Source organism: Bos taurus, chromosome 18 (assembly GCF_002263795.3).
Source record: "Bos taurus isolate L1 Dominette 01449 registration number 42190680 breed Hereford chromosome 18, ARS-UCD2.0, whole genome shotgun sequence".
Taxonomy (NCBI): domain Eukaryota; kingdom Metazoa; phylum Chordata; class Mammalia; order Artiodactyla; family Bovidae; genus Bos; species Bos taurus.
The window spans coordinates 60,364,507-60,391,928 of NC_037345.1; the positions used below are offsets into that span (position 1 = coordinate 60,364,507).

At 41.4% G+C, this 27,422-nt stretch overlaps 1 protein-coding gene and 1 pseudogene across 6 annotated transcripts; both read right to left on the minus strand.

The window, feature by feature from the left end:
- Positions 1-1,529: 1,529 nt before the first annotated feature.
- On the minus strand, positions 1,530-4,887 carry LOC104974937 (zinc finger protein 502-like; annotated as a pseudogene).
- LOC785408 (zinc finger protein 732) lies at positions 1,530-26,699 on the minus strand. Of its 6 annotated transcripts, none has more exons than XM_010815411.4 (7): positions 26,650-26,699; positions 25,965-26,048; positions 22,047-22,173; positions 21,459-21,551; positions 16,660-16,947; positions 9,770-9,865; positions 1,530-5,738 (listed from the first exon to the last, which is right to left on the minus strand). In XM_010815411.4, the coding sequence occupies exons 2-7, from the start codon at positions 25,977-25,979 to the stop codon at positions 5,560-5,562; spliced, it is 798 nt and encodes a 265-aa protein (XP_010813713.2). In that variant the 5' UTR covers positions 25,980-26,048; positions 26,650-26,699; the 3' UTR covers positions 1,530-5,559. The 6 variants fall into 6 exon arrangements, 5 of the variants coding, with proteins under 5 accessions (XP_010813713.2, XP_024835106.1, XP_024835107.1 ...); XM_024979338.2 differs by having other exon boundaries at positions 25,965-26,077; XM_005219640.4 differs by having other exon boundaries at positions 5,646-9,547.
- Positions 26,700-27,422: the final 723 nt, after the last annotated feature.

Here is a 27,422-nt window from a genome sequence, read left to right on the forward strand (position 1 = left end):
AACACAGCACTGTAACAATGTAGAAGGGTGGGATGGGGAGGGACGTGGCAGGGAGGCTCAGAAGGGAGGGGACACGGGTGTACCTATGGCTCACTCTTGTTCATGTTTGACAGAAAACAACACAATTCTGTAAGGCAATTATCCTTCAATGACAAAATTTTAAAAAGATTAAAAAACTCAAAAACTAAAAATATATACATTCCAAAAAAAAAAAACCCTTCAATTTTTACAAAAAATTGTAAAACAATTGCCCAGTGGATACAAATACGCCAGCAAGTGCAGGGGATATGGGGTTGAACCCTGGCCCAGGAATATTCCACATGCTGCAGGGCAACTTAGCCTGTACACCACAACTACTGAGCCTGTGTGCTGCAACTACTGACACTTAGATCCGTGCTTCACAGAAAAAGCCATTGCAATGAGAAGCCCATGCACCACACCTAGAGGAAGCCTGCACACAGCAACAGACAAAAATTTACAAAATGTTTTAAATATCAGGGACAAAAATAACTCAATCAAAAATTGGACCAAGACCTCATATCTCCAAAGAAGACATTTAGATGGGCAAGAGGCAAATGAAAGACACTCAGCGTCAGTAATTATTAAGAAAAGGAAAACAAAACTACAATGAGGTATCACCTCATTCTAGTCAGAATAACCATTATCAAAATGCCCACTAAGGATATAATAAAGGCTGAAGAGGCTATGGAGATCAGGGAACCTCCTACATGACTGAAGGAAATGGAAGCTGGTGCAGCCACTAGGGAGGACAGTGTGGCAGTTCCTTAACAAACGCAACCTCCTGACATGTAACGAAATAAATTCCATGAAAAGTCGACAAAACAGATTAGTTGACAACTCTGTAAATTCGTGGTAAATCTGATATTTACCATGCTGATATTCTCACTTTGGATCTATCATTCCCAAATTCTTTAAATATGCACTAAAACACCTACATTTGCACATTCTATATTAGTTTTCTCACTGCTAATGTATGTACCTTCAGATATTTATATATTGCATTCAATGTATGTCAAAGGCATGAGAAAACAGTTCCTTTAAGCCTAGATGAGAGACATGTGCTGAGAATTTTACATGTGGTAAAATTTTATGAATCTTAGTTCAGAATTTTGCAATCATGTTTTTTAATTGTCCTTCCTGTGACTTTGTTAAATTTATATTTGCTAAAATGATCCCATGGAAAGTCTTAGTTCAACAGAAGAAGAAAGGAAAATTGAAGCTGGTGAGTTTATGAGAGAATTCACAGCAAGCCTTGAGGGACCCTGTGGGAGGTGAAGGCTAGAACCAGGCCCAGACAGTGCCAGTAAGTGGGACTCAGGCTTATAAGTGACCCTGGGTGAAGTGCCCTGGGCTCCGCAGACTGAGGGTCAATCGGTCCCTTCAGACCAAGACGAGCAGGATTCTGGTGAGCTCTGTGAGGGTGTCATTGAAGGGGGACCTGTGAAGTAGAACCTGGGGTTTGGCAAGACTGCTGATCACAGTCTTAACACTTCATTCATTACAATCAATTGAAACACTAGAAACCATTCACTTTTATTAATAACCATGTATTAATTTCACACAAGGTTGAAATTAAACATTTTACAATCCACAGTATGATCCATGATTAAATCAGATTAAAAGTACAGAGAAATATTCATTTTTCTGATAAAAGGATGTGAGGATTATTATGTTTATGACTTACAAAACAAAGCCTAGGAAACATTTAGTAAACAAGAAATACACTAATTACATGCCTTTTCTGGAAATGGTTTCTAATACATTTCTAGGTTATCACAGAAGCTGTGTTTAGTTCAACATTGTCAAGTAATATACTTCACTTATGCTCATATTATAAAGATAAATCAATATTGTAGTGAACTGTGATTGTGTTCTTACAGTTCAAGTGATATAAGTATTGAAAATTTAGAACCGACTTTTGGAGAAGTTCCCTGGTGGTCCAGTGGCTAAGACTCCGCATTCCCAATGAAGCGGATGTGGATTCAATCCCTGGTCAGGGAACTAGGTCCCACATGCTGCAACTAAGATCTGATGCAGCCAAATAAATAAATATTAAACAAAAAACAATAGAACCAACTTCTTTCTTACTTTAATACATGGAAAGATTTCATGATCACTTATATTATGGCAACCTTCCAGGATACTTCATATGAATAACAAACACCTTCAGTTAGATGTTCATTGTACATTTTACATTATGGTATTGATGAAAGTGAAACAGGAGAGTGAAAAAGTTGGGTTAAAGCTCAACATTCAGAAAATTAATATCAGGGCATCCGGTCCGATCACTTCATGGGAAGTAGACGGGGAAACAGTGGAAACAGTGTTTAACAGACTTTATTTTTGGGGGCTCCAAAATCACTGCAGATGGTGACTGTAGCCATGAAATTAAGACACTTAGTCCTTGGAAGGAAAGTTATGATCAACCTAGACAGCATATTAAAAAGCAGAGACATTACTTTGCCATCAAAGGTACGTCTAGTCAAGGCTATGGTTTTTTCAGTGGTCATGTATGGATGTGAGAGTTGGACCGTGAAGAAAGCTGAGCACCGAAGAATTGATGCTTTTGAACTGTGGTGTTGGAGAAGACTCTTGAGAGTCCCTTGGACTGCAAGGAGATCCAACCAGTCCATCCTAAAGGAGATCAGTCCTGGGTGTTCATTGGAAGGACTGATGCTAAAGCTGAAACTCCAATACTTTGGTCACCTCATGTGAAGAGTTGACTCACTGGAAAAGACCCTGATGCTGGAAGGGAGTGGGGGCAGGAGGAGAAGGGGATGACAGAGGATGAGATGGCTGGATGGCATCACCGATTCGATGGACATGAGTTTGGGTAAACTCCGGGTGTTGGTGATGGAAAGGGAAACCTGGCCTGCTGCGGTTCATGGGGCCGCAAAGAGTTGGACACGACTGAGCGACTGAACTGAACTGAAGTGATCCTTCATCTTCTAATGGAAAATAGATAGAAATGGTTGCAACACAACATAAAAAGGCTAATCTTTGAAGCATAAACCATCAAAAACTTTTTTTCATTAACACTAGAAACAAAGCATCAGATCAGTCACTCAGTCGTATCCGACTCTTTGTGACCCCATGAATCGCAGCAGGCCAGGCCTCCCTTTCCCTCACTAACTCCCGGAGTTCACTCAGACTCACGTCCAGCGAGTCAGTGATGCCATCCAGCCATCTCATCCTCTGTCGTCCCCTTCTCCTCTTGGCCCCAATCCCTCCCAGCATCAGAGTCTTTTCCAATGAGTCAACTCTTTGCGTGAGGTGGCCAAAGTACTGCAGTTTCAGCTTTAGCATCATTCCTTCCAAAAAAAATACCAGGGCTGATCTCCTTCAGAATGGACTGGTTGGATCTCTTTGCAGTCGAAGGGACTCTCAAGAGTCTTCTCCAACACCACAGTTCAAAAGCATCAATTCTTCAGCGCTCAGCCTTCTTCACAGTCCAACTCTTACATCCATATATGACCACAGGAAAAAGCATAGCCTTGACTAAACGAACTTTGTTGGCAAAGTAATGTCTCTGCTTTTGAATATGTTATCTTGAATTACATTTATTTTGCTTTTCACCTAATCTCAAATCAAGTCATTGTGAACAAAGATACATTGCTAATAAGTGTAGCCTTCTAACTGTCAACCTTTATCTCACGATCCTGGCTAATATATCCTTTTTGTTTTTTAACTATGGATTGCTCTCTACAGTAACTCTCCATCTAGAGAAAATTTAGAAAAGAGGATTGATGAAATACTTTCTAGTATGCAACCTCTGTAATTTATTTCAATTTGATTTTTGATTAAATAGTTTTCTACATATTTGTTACAACATTTCCATAGGTTTCTTGTATAAACTCTTGTTTTCTGATGTATGTTTAGGGCAAACATCTTCCATCACTTGTTTCATCACTCTCCAGCATGTGTTCAGAGATGTTTAGTGAGATGACCACTATGACTAAAGGCTTTGTCACATTCTGTACATTTATAAGGTTTCTCTCCAGTATGAACTCCCAAATGTGTAGTAAGAATTGAGTTCCAATGAAAGGCTTTGCCACATTCGGTGCATTTATACCACCTCTCTCCAGTGGATTTGCTGATGTTTAGTAAGACAAGAACTGTTAATAAAGGCCTTGCCACACTCCGTACATTTATAACGTCTGTCCCCCATATGAATTCGGTGATGTTGAGTAAGATTTGAAATTGTAATAAAGGTTTTGCCACATTCTTTACATTTGTATCATTTCTCCCCAGTATGGATTTGATGATGTGCAGTTAAACTTGAACTTTGAATAAAGGTTTGACCACATTCTGTACAATGATAAGGTCTCTCACCAGTATGAATTCGCTGATGTCAACTAAGATGCGAGCAATGGATAAAGTCTTTGTCACATTCTTTGCATTTATGAAGTTTCTTTCCAGTATGTGTTCGCTGATGTGGAGTAAGAGTTGAGTTCTGATTACAGGCTTTGCCAAATTCTCTACATTTATAAGGTTTCTCTGCAGTATGCATTTGCTGATTCTCAGAAAGTGTTGAGCTGTGATTAAAGGCTTTGCCACATTCTGTACATTTATAAGGTTTCTCTGCAGTAGGAATTCACCGATGTTGAGTAAGATGTGAGTGACGGATAAATGCTTTGCTACATTCTGTACACTTGAAAGGTTTCCTTCCTGTATGAATTTTCTACTTAGATTGGATGAGTTACTAAAGACTTTCCCACATATCTTACACTTGTTTTCTTTCTGTGAATTCTGAATAGTCTGCTTTTGAACAAGTTCTGAAGAGTGATCAGAAATTTTACCATATTCACTACAATTATAAGTCTTCTCTCCAGTATGAGTACTCTTATACAGAGAAAGACCTGACATATGATAAAAGATATTTCTACATTAACTACTTTTTGAATCCCTGTGTGAAGATTCAGGTCCCTGATGTTTCATAAGGTTTGAGTGTCCTTCAACCTTATACCCAATTTTATTGCCTGAATACCCTCTCACTCCATCATAAATACTCTTGCAATTATTGGGGTTGGAGCTCTTACTTAAGGGTTGACTCATTTATTACACATCGAAAGTTCTTCCATATTAACCACATCATGGGATGTATTGAACAATGATGGTTGGATTATATCTCCTCCATTATTATCAACATTACACATTTTCACATGGGGAAAAAATATCTGTGGGTGGAAGAATAATGACCCCCTGCTCACAGATCCCTCAAATTGATTATATTGTGAGTTTTCCCCCTCATTTTAAAATTTCTGGTGTTCAGACATGCTTGAATGTTTGTTTAATCTAAGGCTACATTGAATATTAGTTGAATGAGTATTTGTGGTAGAGACTAGATTACCTTCTAGGCTTTCCACATTTCCCTTCAGAGAACAGGTATGTTTCAAAAAAGGATAGAGATCTTTCCTTAAAAACTTACAGTTCTCATCAGATGTTGAAGACTGAAGTTGGTTTTCTCCCCAACTTGACTTGTATTGCTCATTTCTTTTTGCAGGAATGTTTGTCTTATGTATAACTCTCTCAGTCTCTTTATGTGCATATAAACATCCTCTCTGGTCTTTCATATGCCCTTGTATGTTCCCAGTCATTCATTAAATGCAAATTTCTGAGGCGAAATACTTCATATTTTCCTAGGTTTGCTTTCGGGAATACATCTTCTAACCCTGGATTCTTTGGCATCAAATCCTGGGTGTCTTGAGGAGATAAAGCTGAAAGATACCAAATAACAAGTTATTTTACCTACTATTCTCAGTGAATATCCTTAAAGATTTAGAGAAAAGTGATGAATCCTTTGCTTGTTTAAAAATAAAATAGAGACAGAAAGATCAAGATGCCAGAGGATCAGGCAGAGATAGTTTATCTCTCTCCACAAACACAACCAGAATACATCAGAAATGGAAGAATTTTCAGAGCCCCCGGTGAACACAAACTGTGGACAATGAAAAGATCAAGAAAGATTCCTGCTTTGACAGGTAGGACAGGAGAAAGGAGAAGGAAAAGGAACAGGAAAGGAAGTGGAGCGGGACCTGCAACCCTGGGGGGATCTGAAGAGAGGAGAGGTCTCCATTTCTGGGGAAGCTCCTCACTAGTTGGGGGAGTCCAGTTGAGACAGAAGGGGAGCCTCATTCTCTGTGGGAAGAGAACACGCCAACAGTCTGTGGCAGCAGGACAGAGTGAGACCTGTACACAGGGTACTGACCCCTGCCCTGCCCACCCAGCCTGAGAGGGTGTCCACTGCTGCAGACAAGGGCTGGGTGCTGGGATGTGGGGTCTGGAGAGCAGACCCAGGCAGAGGACTGCTGTGGGCTGTGAGGAGACATCCTGCAGGAAACGCAGGGAGGAAGGAGCTCTATAAATGGGGATGTTGTGGTGGAAGCCTGAACCACCATACAGCATACTGCCATTGCTGACTGATGACCAGAGAAGAACCCCACCGTAGCCCCTCTCCCCCTGTGCTGGCCCCTGCCTCGCCAGCATCGAGGAAGGGCTCCCACTCAGGTGGGCTCTATTGAGCCCCAGCCACGGCCTCCCCCCATGGACCTCCTCCACCATCAGCAGACTTCTGTGCTCTGGGGCAGCCTCTGAAACAGACACCTGTGAGTAGGCCACATGCACAGATGGAGCTGAAAGCACAGCTAGCCCCAGGGTTAAGGAAGAAAAGCTGAAATCTCTCCTCACAGCTGCACAAACAATGCTTTTACACCCACAACCGGCTTTGTAACCTCAGCCCCTGAAGAGCATCTGAATTGAAAACCAGGACCACCCCCCATCCCCCCACCACCCAACCACCATGTCACAGCAGGTGTAGCTTTCACAGCTGTAGACTTTGTGGGCTGGTACATGAGGGGACAGGGCCAGCACGACAATGGATCCAGCTCCATGATGAATGCAATCCTCGGTCTTGATTTCAGTGGGTCTATGCTGGTGACCTGGTGAAAACAACATCTGAGAGACACTGAGGGCAAGTGCCGGGATACCCATGGTTAAGGTGGGGCCAGGAGCAGTGCTGACCAGGGTCACATGAGAGCTCGCACAAGGCATGAAACGGGACACACAGAACACTCCCTGAGGTGAACATTCCCAGAGGAGCAATAGTCAGTGGTTTCTCTCCCAGTCGGTGTGCTCCAATCCCACCTGCCTCCACCATAGATCAGAAACAAAGTGAAGAAACAGATCTGGGGGCTCTATTCCACCAACCAGGGAGCAGACTCCACCCCTGACAGGGCAGTGACAACCAGAGAGCAATGGGAAATTCCCCTCAATATCCAGGGCAGGCTCGGGTCAAAATAACAGCAATCACACCCCCTATCAAGGGATAAGGATACAAGCCTATGGATCAACCTCACACTCCAGGGGACAGATACCAGAAGGAAACACTAGGATTCTGCAGCTTTCATAACACAGAACACAAACACAGAAAATTGCACAAAATGATCACACAAAGAAATATGCTGTGGAGGAAAGAACAAGATAAAAGCCTACAGGAACCAATAAATGAAGAGGAGATATTAGTCAGTATAATGATTCACTTTCCTCTTTAACTCAGTTTAGATGCTCAGTCATGTCCAGCTCTTTTGTGACCCTGTGGATTGCAGCACACCAGGCTTCCCTGTCCATCACCAACTCCCAGACCTTGCTCAAACTCATGTTCATTGATTCGGTGATGCCATCAAACCATCTCATCCTCTGTTGTCCCCTTCTCCTCATGCCTTCAGTCTCTCCCAGCATTAGGGATTTTTCCAGTGAGTCACTTCTTTGTATCAGGTGGCCAAACTATTGGAGCTTCAGCTTCAGCGTCAGTCCTTCCAATAAATATTCCAGACTGATGTCCTTTTGCATTGACTGGTTGCATCTCTTTGCTGTCCAAGGGAGTCTCAAGAGTCTTCTCCAACAACACAATTTAAAAGCATCAATTCTTTGGTGCTCAACTTTCTTTATGGTCCAACTCTTACATCCATACATGACTACTGAAAAATACGTAGCTTAACTATATTGACCTTTGTCAGGAATGTGTCTGCTTTTAATATACTGTCTAGGTTTGTCAAAGTTTTTCACCCAAGGAGCTAGTATCTTTTCATTTCATGACTGCAGTCACCACTTGCAGTGATTCTGGAGCCCAGGAAAAGGAACTCTCTCACTGATTCCATTGTTTTGCCATCTATTTGCCAGGAAAAGATGGGATCAGAGGCCACCATCTTACTTTTTTGAATGGTGAGTTTTAAGCCAGCTTTTTCACTCTCGTATTTCACCTTCATTAACAGGCTCTTCAGTTCCTCTTTACTTTCTGCCATAATGGCGGTGTCATCTGCATATCTAAGCTTATTGATATTTCTCCTGGCAATCTTGATTCCAGCTTGTGCTGGCAACAAACATTTTGACAAACAGTAGGTGCCTAATGTTTCTTTAATCCACTTCTTCCCACCTCTGTTCTTACTTGAGCATATTCTATTGGATATTTGAATGTAAAAATCATAAATGATATTGACATACAACGAATCAGAAAGTGAGGACATATAGGACAAAGGCAGGGGAAGCTGACAACAAACAAGATAACCTTAATAATGCAGCAGTACTTAAGACATGGGACTCTGAAAATATGGTGAGAACCTAGGGAAGTCCACCAATGCTGTGTGGAGTCCTAACTGCAAGGAAAATTAAGAGAGAGTCAAAATATACACATACGACTGATTCTCTTTGATGTACAGCAGGACAACATTGTAAAACAGTTATATTCCAGTAAGAACTTTTAAAAAAGATGGCTTCATATAATCTAAAAATCTTAAGAGTCAGAAACAACAATTAAAAGTATGGTGGAGAATCTTCTAGGATCTCATGAGAATTTATTTAAAAACTCTTTGAGTTAACTGAATATATTAAAGTACTTTAGCATTGAAGAATTAGGGCAAATGCACTTAAGATATTTAACATGAGTTCATATAAAGAAAAGTGAAACTTGGAAGTAACTCTGAGATTTGCATTCTCCCATTTTAGGGAAAAGAAAGTGAAAGTGTTAGTCCCTCAGTCACATCCAACTGTTTGTGATCTCATGGACTGCAGACTTCCAGGCTCCTCTCTCCATGGAATTTTCCAAGGAAGAATATTGGAGTGGGTTGCCATTCCCTTCTCCAGGGGATCTTCCCAGTGTGCGGATTAAAGCCAAGTCTTCTGCAATGCAGGCAGTTTCTTTACCTCTGAGCCACCAGGGAAGCCCATTTTAGGGAGGTTTTGCTTTATACAGCAAAGAAGTGACTTGTGTCTAAAATTTGTCAAGTCATATCTGTAGCTTCCAGTGTTTTAGGAATTATAGATCAGAAAAACAAAAATTTGTCCCCAGTACTCCTAGAACCTTCGCAGTTTGTCTATAACCAGACACTTCTGTCTAGAGGTGGAAACAAACTTTAAAAGGATCATCACAGTTACTCAGAAATGTGCACAGTTTTATTAAGGTCCCAGAGAAATGAAACAGCAACCAAGTCATGCAAGTTGTCACAATCCAAGAAGGGCATTTTAGTTCTCACTGTGAATGAGAAAGGTAATCAACAGAGAAGAATTAATGATGGTTTAACAGACAAAACGTGGCAGGTGACAGCTGTCTATGACAGAAACAGAGATAAATCCAGACTTCTCTCAAATGATTTCCAATGAAGGAGATCTTCCCAAACCACACGACAAACAATGACTTCCTCACTGATACTTGGACCTCTCACCTGAGTCATCGGCTCCATCCCTTCACACATACCTGGGTATACGGCCACTGTATTCATTCTCCTTATACGCCTGGGCTCCTTCATTTGCTCCAGAAAAGTCACAAGGTCCAGCTTAGAGACCACAAGACCTGTTCATCAGAGAAAGGAATATTTGTTTTGCCAGAGATTCATCACTTTCCAATCTAGTATTCAGCTGTCCCTCAAACACAAAGTACATATGCCATGTGACTGTGAGAAGACTTCCTAATGTGCACAAAGATGAGAACAGCAAGTTCACACAGAACTGGTTTTGATACAGCAGAGGGTCCGGTGTTATACTATACTATGACTTTTACACAGTAATATTTTCACCATATTTCTAACCCAAGAAGAAATGACCTATGGCCCACAAATCATTTTAGAAACTACTCTGATCTGGAAGAGAAATGATACAATAATCAGATCAACAATGGCATATTTATTTTTCAGTGTTGTATTTGTATAACACAGGATGAATTGCCTACCAAGGAAACAGGTAATATTTTTTAAAAAGCATACTGTGATCCAAGAGTTCTTGAGTGGGACAAATGTGCCATTTATTTTAACAACCTTATTTTTTTTTCTTAGTATTTTAAACAAGCTTCTTCTAACTAGTAATCTCGAAATTCTGCTTCATGAATGACCATTCTGAACAGTAAGGAAGTACAATACTAAGGTAAACATTCATACTTACTTTTGAACATCAAGTGTTTTACAAATTTTACAGATCTAATAGGATAGCAAAGCATCCTCAGCAGGAACAATCATTTTAACTATTTAAGATATACTATATATCTTTCTGAGAGTTTTTACAGAGTTTGGATGTGCAACAGAAATAATTAAAATCAATAATGTTGTTGCCCCACCTTTTTGCAAATATTTAACAAACATTCCTTTAATAGCTTAAATTTACTTCACTTTATGTACTCTAGACTTTAACTAATAAAACACAGATGAATACACAGGGACAACTCTAATGAAAGTTCATAGAAGTTTCTCTAATTGTGATGAATACAAAAAACAAGCAAAATAATCAATCAAATCATATGAACATGTTGCGGGCCAGAGTGAGGTACTCTGCCCGTGACAAAGGTCATGAGGAAGGAGGCCCGACATACGCAAAGGCGGGATCGAGCCTCAGGAGTCCCCCTGGAAATTCTCGAGCATCTACCCCCATAACCAGAGCCTGCCTACTTTACTACTTTGTGCTCACCTACACCTCTGACTTTACGGGGGGCTGTCCCCCACCACCTCTTTCGGAGAAGGAGTTAACTTAGAGCTCCAGTTAATAATAATTCCTGGGCGTGATAAGAGTGTTTTAACCTACAAACTCCTCTGAAGGTTCTCTAGCCTGCCTGACAGGCTTGTCCGGCCACATGTGATTGCTCACAGCCTCCCAACCGTGAGAGGCACGAGATGCTGTAAACCTTCTAAAAACAGGTTCCTTAGAAAAGTTAGAAAACTAAGTATAATGGGCTGATTAGAAATTGTATTGGTAAAGGGTTTTTCATTTGTTGAGCCAATGTTTGTTGCTAAGTCTCCACATCCCCTGCCCTTACACACATTAATGAATATATAGAAGAAATAAGTATTAACCTTTGATATTAATCACGTTAGACCTTAGGCTAAGTAAATTCTTTCCTTAACTAAAACCCACTACACCCTCACCCTATAAGAATGTAACTTTACTTGGGTGGCATCTGTTTTAAGAAAAATCACCCCTGGAGAAATAAGTGTTGACTAACCGCTGTCACAAGGAGAGGGTCATAAATTGACAGCAGGCCCCCTGGCCAGAAGATGATGTAACACCCCTAAGACCTCTGTATACATCTGTATGCAGCACCTGACTTTAATAAAAGTCAGGACTGCTGTCCCCACATGACTTTTGTGTAACATCTCAGTGTATAAAAACAGACCCTGGAAAATAAAGAATGGGATCAGTTACTTGAAAGACTCGTCTCCCCATGTCTGTCTCTCAAACTCTGGCTGAGTTTCCATCTGGAGCGCGGAGCCTGCCATGTTTACTAATTTTGCCTGGGCTTCTAAGATCTGACCAGGGAGGCCTCAGTATCTCCTCTCCTTCGGGAGAACGGAAGGACGCCTGTGGCCTACGTAAGTGGTGCAAACTTCTTGTCTTGAAGTTTTATTGGTTTCCCGCGTAAACCAAGCTACTCAGCCTCTTTTCTCCACTGAATATTCCTGCTGAGCTATTCTCATTCTATTACTCTTTATATCTCTCATTAATATTTAATTAAAGCTATCGTATCCTGAATACCGAAGCCGTCTCCCCTTCGAACTCCCTGGATCAGCCGGGGCTAGACCTCGGCATGAGCTGACTGACTTCCCCTGTCCAAATCCAGCTAGACCAACCCTGTTGCCTCTCCATGGACGAAGCCAGGGCTCAGCTCTCACAGATGGATCAGGAGGCACTTACTAAACCCGGGCCTCTGCTTAGAATCCCCTGGAGCACTTCCTAGACACCACAGTGATGCTCCCACAGGACCAACATAGAACTCTGTTGGGAGGGCATCAGTGAGGTCAGTTCCTGACACTGGTCATGTGATCCTGATGGGAAACCAGATGGAAACCATTTGGCTAAAGATTCTTTCTGAACCATTTCAATGAATACAAATCCCTGGTGGTCAGGTCAACACTCCAAGAAGTTATCAATCTGCAGGTCTACAGTGTGGCCGTTAATGGAGTCCTCAGCAAATCCCATTTTTTTTCTGATGTTTCTTCTCCCAAACCAACGTTTAGGAGTCCTGAGCTCAAAGCCTCATACTCATCACACCTAAGACCTCTCTGTAGGGGAGGATTTCGGGCAGGAATTTCTGAGAGAGATCAAAGCTAGAATCAGGCAGAGAAAACACCAGTTCTTACAGTTTAGCCTGTAGAAGTTATGGTGGGTGAGGTGTTCTCGGCTCCCTAGGGTGAGTGTGAATTAATCCATTCAAACCAAAACAACAAATCCGGTGAGCACTGTGAGGGTGTCATTGAAGGGGGGCTTCTAAAGTAGACCGTGGGGTTCAACAAGACTGTTGATCTCAAGCAAGGTGGTCATCTAAAGCAGGTGCTCACAGGACTGGCTTTTGTGAGTTCAAGAAACCGCAGGCTGCCTGCTGCCCAGACAGATGCTGAGGCAGCAACAGCATGGACCAGTTTAGGGAAATTGTCAACAATACTCATTATTTGATATAAGGATATGAGATTTGTGACTTTTACAGCTTACCAGACAAAGCCTAGGAAGCACTTAGGAAGCATGGTATACACTAATTTCACGCCTCTTCCAGGAAGACTTTCTAATACGTTTGTGGGTTATCACAGAAGCTGTCTTCATTTCAACATTGTCAAGTAATACTCATGACTTGTGTTGCTATGATAAAGATACATCAATATTGCAGTGAACTCTCATCGTGTTTTTCTTGCAAATCAAGGATATTACTATCGAAACTTTTGAACCAACTTCTATCTTATTTTAATACATGGAAGATTAAATGATCACTTACATCATGGCAACTTCCAGATATTTCACATCAATGCCAAACACCTCCGTTTAGATGGTCATTGTTCATTTTACATTATGGTATCCTTCATCTTCTAATGGAGGATAGATAGAAACGGTTGCAACACAATATAAAAAGGCTAATCTTAAACAAACCATAAAAAAAGTAGGTTTCCAAACACAGTAGAAAGCTTAGTATGCATTGAGTGTTGAATTACATTCACGTAAAAGAATCTAAAATCACGTCATTCTAAACAAGCATACAGATAGCAATCCACTCGAGTACTATTGCCTGGAAAATCCCATAGACACAGGAGCCTGGTAGGCTACAGTCTATGGGGTTGCAAAGTTGGACACGACTGCGCAACTTTACTTTTGCTTTCATACATACATTGCTACGAATTGTAACTTTCTAACCATCAACCTTCATCTCACGATTCATGCTAATATGTCCATTTTCTATGTGTTTTAACTATGGAGTACTCCCTACAGTCACTGTACTTCAGAGAAACTTCTGAAAACAAGATTGATGAAATGCCTTCTATTATGCAATCTCTGATATTTATTTCCATTTAACTTTTGATTAAATACTTTTCTACATATTGGTTACATCATTTCCATTGGTTTCTTATATAAACTCTTGTGTTTTCTGATACATGTTTAGGGCAAACCTCTTCCATCACTTGTTCCATTACTAGAGTTTCTTTCCAGTGTGTGTTCTCAGATGTATAGTGAGATGACCACTCCGACTAAAGGCTTTGCCACATTCAGTACATTCATAAGGTCTCTCTCCAGTATGCATTTGCTGATGTAGAGTAAGAGCTGACTTGTAACCAAAGGCTTTGCCACATTCAGTACATTTATAACGTCTATCCCCGGTATGAATTTCGTGATGTTGAGTAAGGGCCGAACTCCTAAGAAAGGCTTTGCCACATTCTTTACATTTGTATGGTTTCTCCCCAGTATGGATTCGATGATGTTGAGCAAGAACTGAGCAATGATGAAAGGCTTTGTTACATTTTTTACATATATAAGGCTTCTATCCAGTACGGATTCGCTGATGATGGGTTAGATCTGAGTAACAGATAAAAGCTGTGCTACATTCTGTACATTTATAAGGTTTCTCTCCAGTATGAATTCGCTGATGTTGAATAAGGTGTGAGTTGTAAGTAAAGGCTTTGCCACATACTGTACATTAATAAGGTTTCTCTCCAGCGTGAATTCGCTGATGTCGAGTAAGAAATGAGGAGCGACGAAAGGCTTTGTTACATTCTTTACATATATAAACTTTCTCTCCAGTATGAATTCGCTGATGTTCAATAAGGTCTGAGTTGCAAGTAAAGACTTTGCTACATTCTGAACATTTATAAGGTTTCTCTCCAGTATGAATTCGCCGATGCTTAATAAGAAGTGAGTTGTAAGTAAAGGCTTTCCTACATTCTGTACATTTATAAGGTTTCTCTCCAGTATGAATTCGCCAATGTTCAATAAGGCGTGAGTTGTAAGTAAAGGCTTTGCTACATTCTGTACATTTATATGGTTTCTCTCTAGTATGAACTCGCTGATGTTCAATAAGGCGTGAGTTGTAAGTAAAGGCTTTGCTACATTCTGTACATTTATAAGGTTTCTCTCCAGTATGAATTCGCCGATGCTTAATAAGAAGTGAGTTGTAAGTAAAGTCTTTGCTACATTCTGTACATTTATAAGGTTTCTCTCTAGTATGAATTCGCCGATGCTTAATAAGAAGTGAGGTGTAACTAAAGGCTTTGCTACATTCTGTACATTTATAAGGCTTCTCTCCAGTATGAATTCGCCGATGTTGAATAAGAAGTGAGTTGTAAGTAAAGGCTTTGCTACATTCTGTACATTTATGAGGTTTCTCTCCAGTATGAATTCGCCGATGTTGAAAAAGGCTTGAGTTGTAAGTAAAGGCTTTGCTACATTCTGTACATTTATAAGGTTTCTCTCCAGTATGAATTCGCCGATGTTGAATAAGAAGTGAGTTGTAAATAAAGGCTTTGCTACATTCTGTACATTTATAAGGTTTCTCTCCAGTATGAATTCGCTGATGTTGAATAAGGCTTGAGTTGTAAGGAAAGGCTTTGCTACATTCTGTACATTTATAAGGTTTCTCTCCAGTATGAATTCGCCGATGTTGAATAAGAAGTGAGTTGTAAATAAAGGCTTTGCTACATTCTGTACATTTATAAGGTTTCTCTCCAGCATGAATTTGCTGATGTTGAATAAGCCTTGAGTTGTAAGTAAAGGCTTTGCCACATTCTGTACATTTATAAGGTTTCTCTCCAGTATGAATTCGCCGATGTTGAATAAGAAGTGAATTGTAAGTAAAGGCTTTGCTACTTTCTGTACATTTATAAGGTTTCTCCCCAGCATGAATTCGCTGATGTTTAATAAGGCTTGAGTTGTAAGTAAAGGATTTGCCACATACTGTACATTTATAAGGTTTCTCTCCAGTGTGAATTCGCTGATGTTCAGTAAGAAATGAGGAACTACGAAAGGCTTTGTTACATTCTTTACATATATAAGGTTTCTCTCCAGCATGAATTCGCTGATGTTGAGTAAGAAGTGAGTGACATTTAAATGCTCTGCTACATTCTCTACATTTGAAAGGTTTACCTCCTGTATGAATTCTCCTATGTCTACTTAGATTGGATGACTTACTAAACACTTTCTCACATATCTTACACTTGTTTTCTTCCTGTGCATTCTGAACAGCGTCCTGCTGAGTAAGTTCTGAACAGTGATTAGAAACCTTACCATATTCACTACAAGTCCTCTCTCCAGTACAAGTACTTTTATCTAGAGAAAAACCTGACATTTGATCAAAGGTATTTCTACATTTATTACTTTTAGAATCCTTGTTTGAAGATTCAGGTCCCTGATGTTTCTTAAGCTTTGAGTCTCCTTCAACTGTGTACCTAGTTTCATTGCCTGAATATCTTCTCAGTCCGCCATAAATACTCTTGTAATTATTGGAGCTGGGGCTCTTACTTAAGGTCTGACTCCTTTTATTATACATGGAAAGTTGTTCTGTATTAACCATACCACAGTATGTATTGAACAATGATGGTTGGAATGCATCTCTTCCATTATCATCAACATTATATATCTTGGAATGGATAGAAGATATCTGTTGGGGGAAGAATAATGACACCCTGCTCATGGATCCCTCAAATTGCTTAGATTGTGAGTTTTCACACTCATTGTTAAATTGTACGTGTTCAGACATGCTTGAATGTATATTTAGTGGAAGCCTATGTTCAGAATTGTCTGAATGAGTATTTGCAGTAGAGACTAGATTACCTTCTAGATTTTCAACGTTTTCTTTTAGACAACATGTATGTTTCAAAAAAGGATGGAAATCTTTTGTTAAACACTTACACTTCTCGGCAGATATTGAAGATTGAAGTTGCTGTTTTTCCCAGTTTGACTCAGATTGATCATTTCTCTTTGCAGTAATGTTAGCATACTGTGTAACTGTCTCTATTTCTTTATGTCCATATAAACATCCTCTCTGTCTTTCATATACCCTGGTATATTCCCAATCTTCCATTAAATTTAAGTTTCTGAGGTGAAATGTTTGATACATTCCTAGGTTTGCTTTTGGGAATACATCTTCTAATGCTGGATTCTTTGGCATCATATCCTGGGTGTCTTGTGGAGACATAGCTGAAAGATACCAAATAACAAGTAATTTTACCTGCTATTCTCAGTGAATATCTTTAAAGATTTAGAGAAAATTGATGATTATAGCTAGTTTATAAATAAAACAGAGATGGAAGGCTCAAGATGCCAGAGGCTTAGTAGCTCATCTCTCTCTCCACAAATGAATGAGAAATGGAACAATTGTCACAGAGCGCAGCTGAACACTAGCAGAGGCCCTTGGAAATCTGAAAGGACAAGAAAGATTCCTGCTCTGCAGGGTAGGACAAAAGAAAGAAGAAGGAAAAAGAAGAGGAGAGGAAGTGGGTTGGGGCCTGCAAACCTGCGGGGAGATGAAAGTGAGGTCTCCATGACCGAGGAAGCCCCTCACTCAGGGAGCTCAGTTTGGATAGAAGGACAGCCTCATGCTCTGTGGGAAGAGAGCATGGCAAACAGTGTGTGGCAGCAGGACAGAGTGAGACCTGCACACAGGGTACTGACCCCAGCCCTGCCCACCCAGCCTTAGAGGCATGTCCAGCAATGCAGACAAGTACTGGGTGCTGAAATGTGGGGTCTGGAGAGCAGACCGAGGCAGAGGACGGAAGTGAGGGAGGAGGTCTATAAACGGGATGCTTGTGGAGGAAGCATGAACCACTATAGAGAGAGTGTCCTTGTTAAGTGATGCCCAGGGTATGAGCCCGCTGCATCCCTTGTCCCTTGTGCCTGCCCCTGCTAGCCAAGGACTAGGAAGAACTCTACCCAGCCTAGGGTCTTTTGAGCCCCAGCCATGGCCTCCCCCATCGACCTCCTCCACAATCAGCACAATCCTGAGCTCTGGGGCAGCCTCAGGAGAAGACACCTGTCAGTGGTCACACACACAGGTGGAGCAGAAGGCACAGGTGAACCCCAGCAATAAACAAGAAAAGCTGAAAACTCTCCTTGCAGCAACAAAAGCCACAGTCTTACACCCATGACCAGCTTTGTAACCTCAGCCCATACAGAGCATCTGAACCCACAACCAAGGGCTCTCTCATTCATGGCAGGTGTAGCTTTAGTAGCTGTAGACTTTGTGGGCTCCTACCCAAGGGGGCTGGGCCAGGACAGAGCCTGAGTGCTCCGTAGCACCACAGCGGGTCCAGCTCCATGCTGAATGCAATCCCAGGACCTGACTTCACTGAGTCTATGCTGGTGACCTTATGAAAACAACAGCTGAGAGACACCAGGGCCATGTGCCATCATGCCCATGGTTAAGGGGGGGACAAGAGCAGTGCCAACACTACATAACATGAGAGCTTGCAGGACGCATGAGAGAGGACACCAGAGCACACCCTGAGGTGAACATTCCGAGAGCAGTAATACTCAGTGACCTCTCTCCCAGTGAGTGTGCTCCAATCCCACCTGCCTCGCACCACAGATCAGAATCACAGCAAAGACTCAGATCTGGGGGCTCTATTCCACCATGCAGGGAGCAGGCACCACCAAAGACAGGGCAGTAACCACCACAGAACAAGGGGGAAACAGCCCTGAATATCCAGGGCAGGCTCTGGTCACAGTTAACAGCAATCAGAACACAAATCAAGAGAGGATAAGGGCACAAACCTCTGGACCAACCTCACCCACCAAGGTGCAGATAACAGAAGGAAGATTAACTAGGTGGCTGCACCCTTCAAAACAAAGACCACAAACAGAACGCAGGACAATATGAGATGGCAAATAAATACATTATAGGGGAAGAAACAAGATAAAAACCTCCAAGGACCACTGAGTTAAGAGGTGACAGGCAATCTAATGGTTACTTCTGCTTTTAGTCATCTTAAGTGGAGACACCAAGCACTTTCACAAATCCTAGGTGCCTAGTAATTCTTAAATCCACTTCTTGCCACACATGTTTCTGAGAATGTTCTATTAGATCTTTCAGTCTAAGAATCATAAATGATGGTGACAGAGAACTAGTCGGAAACTAAGGACACATAAGACAGTGTCCAAGGAAGCTGAATACAAATAAGACAAACTCAATAAAGTACTAGTTTTAAAAAATTAAATAAGAAGAGAGACTTTAAAACTATGATTGAAAGAGGGAACTCTACTCATTGCTCTGTGGAGACCTAAATGGGAAGGAAATCAATAGGATGGTAAAGACTAGAGATCTCTTTAAGACAATTAGAGGTACCATGAATATTTCATGAAAAGAGGGGTACAATAAAGGACAGAAACGGGATGGGCCTAAAAGAAGTAGAAGATATTAAGAGAAGCTGGCAAGAATACATGGAATAAGGATACAAAAAAGATCTTAATGACCGAGATAACCACGATGGTGTGATCACTCACCTAGTAACAGACATCCCGGCATCTAAAGTCAAGTCAGCCTTAGAAGGCATGACGACCAACAAAGCTGATGGAACTCCAGCTGAGCTATTTCAACTCCTAAAAGATGATAATGCTAAAGTTCTGTACTCGATAAGCCAGCAAATTTGGAAAACTCAGCAGTGGCCTCAGGATGGGAAAAGGTCAGTTTTCATTCTAATCACAAAGAAAGGCAATGTCAAACAACGCTCAAACTACTACACAATTTCCCTCATTTCAAACAATAGCAAAGGCTCAAAATTCTCCAAGTGAGGCTTTAACAGTACGTGAACCGAGAGCTTCCAGATGTTCAAGCTGGATTTAGAAATGGCAGAGGAATCAGAGATCAAATTGCCAACATCCCTTGGATCATATAAAAAGCAAGAGAGTTCTGGAAAAACAAATACATCTGCTTTATTGACTACACCACAGCCTTTGATTGTGTGGATCAGAAGAAACTGTGGAAAATTCTTAAAGAGATGGGAACACCAGACTACCTTACCTGTCTGCTGAGAAATCTGTATGCATGTCAAGGAGCAACAGTGAGAACTGGACATGTGACAACGGACTGATTCCAAATTGGGAAAGCAGCACATTATTTGTCACCCTGCTTATTTAACTTATATGCACAGTAGTTCATGGGACATACCCAGTTTGAGGAAGCACAAATTGGAATCAAGATTTCAGGGAGAAATATCCATAATCTCAGATACACAGATAACACCACCCTTAGAGCAGAAAGCAAAGAGGAACTGAGGAGTCTCTTGATGAAACTGAAAGAAGAGGCTGACAAAGCTGGCTTCAAACTCAACCTTCAAAAAACAAAGATCATGGCACCGGTCAGATCGTTTCAGGGCAAACAGTGGGAGAAACAGTGGAAACAGCGAGAGGTTCCAGTCAAAGCTATGGGTTTTCCAGTAGTCATGTATGGATGTGAGAGTTGGACCATGAAGAAAGCTGAGTGCTGAAGAATTGATGCTTTTGAATTGTGGTGTTGGAGAAGACTCTTGAGAGTGTCTTGGATTGCAAGAAGATCACACCACTCCATCCTAAAAGAAATCAGTCCTCAATATTCATTGGAAGGACATGGTTCCTTGTCCTGAAGTTCTGATACTTTGGCCACCTGATGCAAAGAACTGACCCACTGAGAAAGACCCTGATGCTGGGAAAGACTGAAGATGAGAGGAGAAGGGGACGACAGAGGGTGAGATGGTTGCATGGCATCACTGACTCGACGGACATGAGTTTGAGCAGGCTCTGGGAGTAAGTGATGGACAGGGAAGCCTGGCCTGCTGCAGATCATGGATCACAGACTCAGACTCGACTGAGCGACGGAACTGAACTGACTGATATGTATATTTGATTATCTTTGCTGTATAGGAGGACAAAATTGGAAAACAGCTATATTCCAATTAGAACTTTTAAAAAAGATTTCTTTATATAATTTAAAACTTGTCATAGTTTGAATCAACCATTAATAATGTACTGGAAAATGTGCTAAGATTTTATGTCAATGTATTTTAAAATTCTATGAGGTGATAAAACACAATAAAGATTTTAGCATGTTTGAATTGGGGCAAATACACTAAAGATATTTCATATGAGATCATATAAGGTAATGAGAAACTTTCAAGTCAACCTGAGATGTGCACTGTTTCATTTTCACCAGGTTTTGCTTTCTGCAGTGAAAAATTACTTGAACTTGAAATTTATTTAGAAGGTCCTATGTGTTGCTCCCAGTGGATAGGAAATTATAAATCAGAGAACAAAAACCTGTCCCTAGTATTCCTGGAAATTTGGCAGTTTGTCTACCACTTGACTCACACATTTCTGTCTAGAGGTAGAAGGAAACTTTAAAAGGACTGTCATACAGTTACTTAGAAATGGGCAGAGTTTTCCTAGGGCCCCCAAGAAATCGAAGAGCAACAAATGAATGCAGTTTGTCACAAGCCAAAAGGAGATATTTAGGTCACACTGTGATGGAGAAAAGTAATCACTGGAGATAAATTCATGAATGATTTCAGAGAGAGAATAGGGCAGGTGACACATTTCTATCACCGTAGCAGAACAAACCCAGGTTTTCGAAAACCATTTCCATTGAAGCAAATCTCCCAAGATCACATGATGAAGGATGAGTTCCTCACTGCTCCTTGGAACTCTCATCTGAGTCATCATCTCCAACCATTCATACCTACCTGGGTAAATGGCTGTTGTCTCCATTCTCCTCATATTCCTGGGATCCTTTAATAGCTCCAGAAAGGTGACCAGGTCCACCTTAGAGACAAGCCCTGGTGATCAGAGAAAGGAATATCTGTGTTGTTAGAGATTCATCAGTATCGAATCCAATATGTATTCAGGTGAGATGAGAATGCATTTTCTTCTAGAAAATGATTTCCTGAAATACTTTATTCAAAGCTGCTATACAATACTAACACACACCTAACAATCAGGTCCTGAGATTCTGGTCAAGTAGTACTAAGGCAAAAGTAAGTAGTGTCAATGTGAGATTAAGAGAGGGTGCAACTATTTAATACCACAGAACTTACACAATTACCAGTAACCTGGAATGAAGGACGCAGAACATATCAAGGAAGAAAATCATCACCAGCATAATGATTCATCGTGAAGCCTTTCTTTCTAAACTCAGAAATGACCCATTATCCCCTAGAGAGCACAGATCTGAAAATACTGTGGGAAGCAGAAAATTTCAGAAGACATTCTAGAAATGACGGAACAAAAACGCAGTGGGTAGATAAGGGATTCTGGAAGGCAGATATCCTCACCCAAGGAGGCCAGGTTCCTGTAGTTCTCTACCATCACGTCCCTGTACAATTTCCGCTGACCAGGGTCCAGGCATTCCCACTCCTCTTGAGTGAAGTCTATGGCCACATCCTGAAACGTCAGCCGTCCCTGAAATACAAAGTACAGATGCCAGTAGGCCGTGGGAAGTCTTCCTAATGTGATCCAAGATGAAAACGGCAAGTTCAGAGACCTGGTCATGATTTGGTGGCTTGGCTGGTATTACAAAATATATTTTTTTACACAGTTTTCCTTTTTACCCAATTTCTAATGTGAAGAAAGGAGGATGAGTTATGATCCACAAGCCATTAGAGAAACTATTCTCATCTGAAAGAGCAATTATAAAATAATTAGGGCAACATTAGCATATTTATTCCATGATTCAGGAGCAGACATGGTCGTGATTGGTGGCTTGGCTGGTATTACAAAATGTATTTTTTTACACAGTTTTCCTTTTTACCCAATTTCTAATGTGAAGAAAGGACGATGAGTTATGATCCACAAGAGAAACTATTCTCATCTGAAAGAGCAATTATAAAACAATCAGGGCAACATTAGCATATTTATTCCGTGATTCAGGAGCAGACCATGGCCAATTTTTAAGGATATCAGGATGGCAAAAGTCTAACCATGAGGGGTTACTTTTGGAGAAGAAGAATAAGCTTTGTCTACATGTACCATAACCTTAAGTAATGCTTATTTACTTTACCAAAGTAACAAAAGATTTTAAAAATGAATATAAATCACTTAAAGGCAAAGAAATTCATAATCTCTTCTTGAAAGCTGCATTCTAAGAAAACTGTGTTCTATTAACATAGAGATTAGACTAAATTCCAGTCTGCTACCAGCTTACCAGATAGCAAACAAAAGTTGTTTATCAGTTAACCTTCGAAAAACCTTTTCCATAAATCATGAAGTAGCAGTATTCTTCCAAACGCATTAGAGTGAAACCATAGAAGGCATGTTTAAATCTGATTAAACTGCAATTGACAGTGTAGCCTGGTCACTGCTATGACTTGTAACACTTTAACAGGATAAGTAGAATTATAGTTGACCAGATTTTATTAGGGCATATCAGATCTATAAGACTCCACATAATTTTAGGATATCTATATTGGTAACATCCACCATACAGTATAATCTGAGAAGATTTATCACCCCTTCAACAGTACTTCCCATGTAACTTTACATGTCCAATGAACCCAGGTAGTTTAATAGCTCCCTGGGATGTCTCAGGGGCCCTCTGAAGCATTCCAAAGTCAGCTAGAAGTCAAGTCATTTAGGAAGCTTTGTGGACAAATATCAAAAGGGGTTATAACATTCAGTCAGATAAAATCTGAGTAACAGGCAAATTTGGCCTTGGAATACGGAATGAAGCAGGGCGAAGACTAATAGACATTTGCCAAGAAAAGGCACTGGTCAAAACAAACACCATCTTCCAACAACACAAGAGAAGATTCTACACATGAACATCACCAGATGGTCAACACCAAAATCATTGATTGATTATATTCTTTGCAGCTAAAGATGGAGAAGCTCAGTCAGCAAAAACAAGACCAGGAGCTGACTGTGGCTCAGATCATGAACTCCATATTAACAAATTCAGACTTAAATTGAAGAAAGTAAGGGAAACCACTAGACCATTCAGGTATGACCTAAATCAAATCCCTTATAATTATAGAGTAGAAGTGAGAAATAAATTTAAAGGCCTAGATCTGATAGATAGAGTGCCTGATGAACTATGGAATGAGGTTCGGGACACTGTACAGGAGACAGGGATCAAGACCATCCCCATGGAAAAGAAATGCAAAAAAGCAAAATGGCTGTCTGGGGAGGCCTTACAAATAGCTGTGAAAAGAAGAGAAGCGAAAAGCGAAGGAGAAAAGGAAAGATATGAACATCTGAATGCAGAGTTCCAAAGAATAGCAAGAAGAGATAAGAAAGCCTTCCTCAGCGATCAATGCAAAGAAATAGAGGAAAACAACAGAATGGCAAAGACTAGAGATCTCTTCAAGAAAATTAGAGATACCAAGGGAACATTTCATGGAAAGATGGGCTCGATAAAGGACAGAAATGGTATGGACCTAACAGAAGCGTAAGATATTAAGAAGAGATGACAAGAATACACAGAAGAACTGTACAAAAAAGATGTTCACGACTCAGATAATCACCATGTTGTGATCACTGACCTGGAGCCAGACATCCTGGAATGTGAAGTCAAGTGGGCCTTAGAAAGCATCACTACGAACAAAGCTAGTGGAGGTGATAGAATTCCAGTTGAGCTATTCCAAATCCTGAAAGATGACGCTGTGAAAGTGCTGGATGCAACATGCCAGCACATTTGGAAAACTCAGCAGTGGCCACAGGACTGGAAAAGGTCAGTTTTCATTCCAATCCCAAAGAAAGGCAATGCCAAAGAATGCTCAAATTACCGCACAATTGCACTCATCTCACACGCTAGTAAAGTAATGCTCAAAATTCTCCAAGCCAGGCTTTAGCAATACGTGAACCGTGAACTTCCAGATGTTCAAGCTGGTTTTAGAAAAGCCAGAGGAACCAGAGATCAAATTGCTAACATCCACTGGATCATGGAAAAAGCAAGAGAGTTCCAGAAAAACATCTATTTCTGTTTTAATGACTATGCAAAAGCCTTTGACTGTATGGATCACAATAGACTGTGGAAAATTCTGAAAGAGATGGGAATACCAGACCACCTGACCTGCTCTTGAGAAATCTGTATGCAGGTCAGGAAGCAACAGTTAGAACTGGACATGCAACAACAGATTGCTTCCAAATAGGAAAAGGAGTATGTCAAGGCTGTATTTTGTCACCCTGCTTATTTATCTTATATGCAGAATACATCATGAGAAACTCTCGACTGGAAGAAACACAAGCTGGAAACAAGATTGCCGGGAGAAATATCAATAACCTCAGATATGCAGATGACACCACCCTTTTGACAGAAAGTGAAGAGGAACTCAAAAGCCTCTTGATGAAAGTGAAAGAGGAGAGTGAAAAAGTTGGCTTAAAGCTCAACATTCAGAAAACGAAGACCATGGCATCCAGTCTCATCACTTCATGGGAAATAGATGGGGAAACAGTGGAAACAGTGTCAGACTTTATTTTTTTGGGCTCCAAAATCACTGCAGATGGTGACTGCAGCCATGAAATTAAAAGACGCTTACACCTTGGAAGGAAAGTTATGACCAACCTAGACAGCATACTGAAAAGCAGAGACATTACTTTGCCAACAAAGGACCTAGTCAAGCCTATGGTTTTTCCTGTGGTCATGTATGGATGTGAAAGTTGGACTGTGAAAAAGGCTGAGCGCCGAAGAATTGATGCTTTGAACTGTGGTGTTGGAGAAAACCCTTGAGAGTCCCTTGGACTGCAAGGAGATCCAACCAGTCCTTTCTGAAGGAGATCAGCCCTGGGATTTCTTTGGAAGGAATGATGCTAAAGCTGAAACTCCAGTACTATGGCCACCTCATGCCAAGAGTTGACTCATTGGAAAAGTCTCTGATGTTGGGAGGGACTGGGGGCAGGAGGAGAAGGGGACGATAGAGGATGAGATGGCTGATGGCGTCACTGACTCGATGGATGTGAGTCTCAGTGAACTCCGGGAGTTGGTGATGGACAGGGAGGCCTGGCGTGCTGCGATTCATGGGGTCGCAAAGAGTTGGACACGACTGAGCGACTGAACTGAACTGAACTGAGCTTCTTTGGCTGGTAATACTGTTTCTGCCATTCTGTTGTGTCAGGAGGGCAATGGGTCCCTTGGGATCATGATTATGGAAAAGTGTAAACAAACCCGTTCAGAAGTTAAGACGCTTATCAAGTCCAAAGAAACAGCATTTCAGGAAAGAGACAGAACAAACAAACAAAAGGACTATGCCTCTTACCTCGGAATGAGTCATTTCTGACTCCTTGCTTTCCTCTTCCTCTGGGCTTCCTTCTCACGTAAGATCAGTCTTGGGAATTGACCCCTGAATGTTGAAAATAGACTGTTCAATACCTAGAAAAACACACCGAGCTCCCTGTCACACAGCCCCACACAGAGGGAGGATCTCAACAGGTACAAAATACAATCCTCTACGGCCACTGACACAGAAGGGATTCTGGAACACAGAATCAAACGAGGTGTTTTTCGTTTTATTCTTTTCTTCAGAACTCGCGGCCCTTCCTGTGAAAACCACATGTTCTAGGCTGACCCTCCCGTTCAAACCTTATGCGAGACCCAGACCAAACTCCATACAGAATAGAGCCTCCTTCACGTCTTCGTGGATCAGGGACTTAGGGGTTGGGGAATGCCGGACTTTAAGCAGCGGTCTCTACAAGTTAGAAGGCAGAACTGCCAGAGAAGGACGTGGACTCTAGAACGATATTAACAGGAAGCGGACGTGGACCCCAGGGTCCCGGCAGCTAAGACAAAGGACTTCAGAACTTCTCACGGCGATGCGAGGACACACACTGGGAACGGGAAAATGGGGACGGTGGTTTGAACGTTCACAGAGACCCCCGAAAGCCACGTGTGAAGGACAACAGGCTGTGGGACTAGGAATCGGGTTTTAAACAAACAAAACTCACCAGAACACTCTGTCGCTCATTTAAACTCGATTCCCGGTCTGCAGGATACTGCGCACGCGCGGGCGGAAGATCCGGTACCGAGGGTGGTGAGTGCGCTACGAGGCGGCCAAAGATAGGCGAGGAAAGGGGAGAGGGTGGGACGAGGCCGGAAGCGCAGGTACTTATGGGCGGGGCCAGTGGGGACGGAGCCTTGCCTTCCCTCACCCCAGCCCCAGTCAGTTTTGGGTCTGTTGGTCCTTCTGTCCAGCTGTGCTTCCTTTCTCTGCCTTTTGATGCCTTTAAATCTCTTTGATTTCCTCTGGAGCAGAGCTGCTTCCTGCCTGTTCTAAGTTAGTGTTTCAAAGAACTTAAGGCAAAAGAGAAGAATTTTGAGAGCTGCCTCTATGGAAAGCCGAGATGTTTTCAGCAAGTTGAAAAGCGAGGAAAATTCAAAAGCCCTTTGTGGGAGTGTGTGAAGATGCGTGTCTCCTCAGTGACGAAAAGCAGAATGTAACCACTCAAATAATCCGTTGGGAGGAAGCCTCAGTAATTGTAACCAGAGACCTGCTTCCATCAGGGAAGCTGGCTTTTCTCTTAGGAAGTGATTCCAGAAATAAAGAGGGAGATAGGAATCCACATTGTCGTTTATAACGTAACCACAGAAATGACATACTGTTACTCCTGTCAGAATCTGTTGATACACAGATTGCCTCTGTTAATTGTTGCTGCTGCTGCTGAAGCCACCAATTGCCCTGCTTCTTGGAGGACTGAACAAGTTTCCAAGAAGCAGGACT

Coding starts and splice junctions, on each gene's coding strand:
- LOC785408 (XM_010815411.4), bottom strand. Junction 21,552..22,046: donor CAGGAACCTGGCCTCCTTGG/GTGAGGATATCT, acceptor TCTGATCACCAG/GGCTTGTCTCTAAGGTGGAC. Junction 5,739..9,769: donor TACAGTGGCCGTATACCCAG/GTATGTGTGAAG, acceptor GGTATCTTTCAG/CTTTATCTCCTCAAGACACC.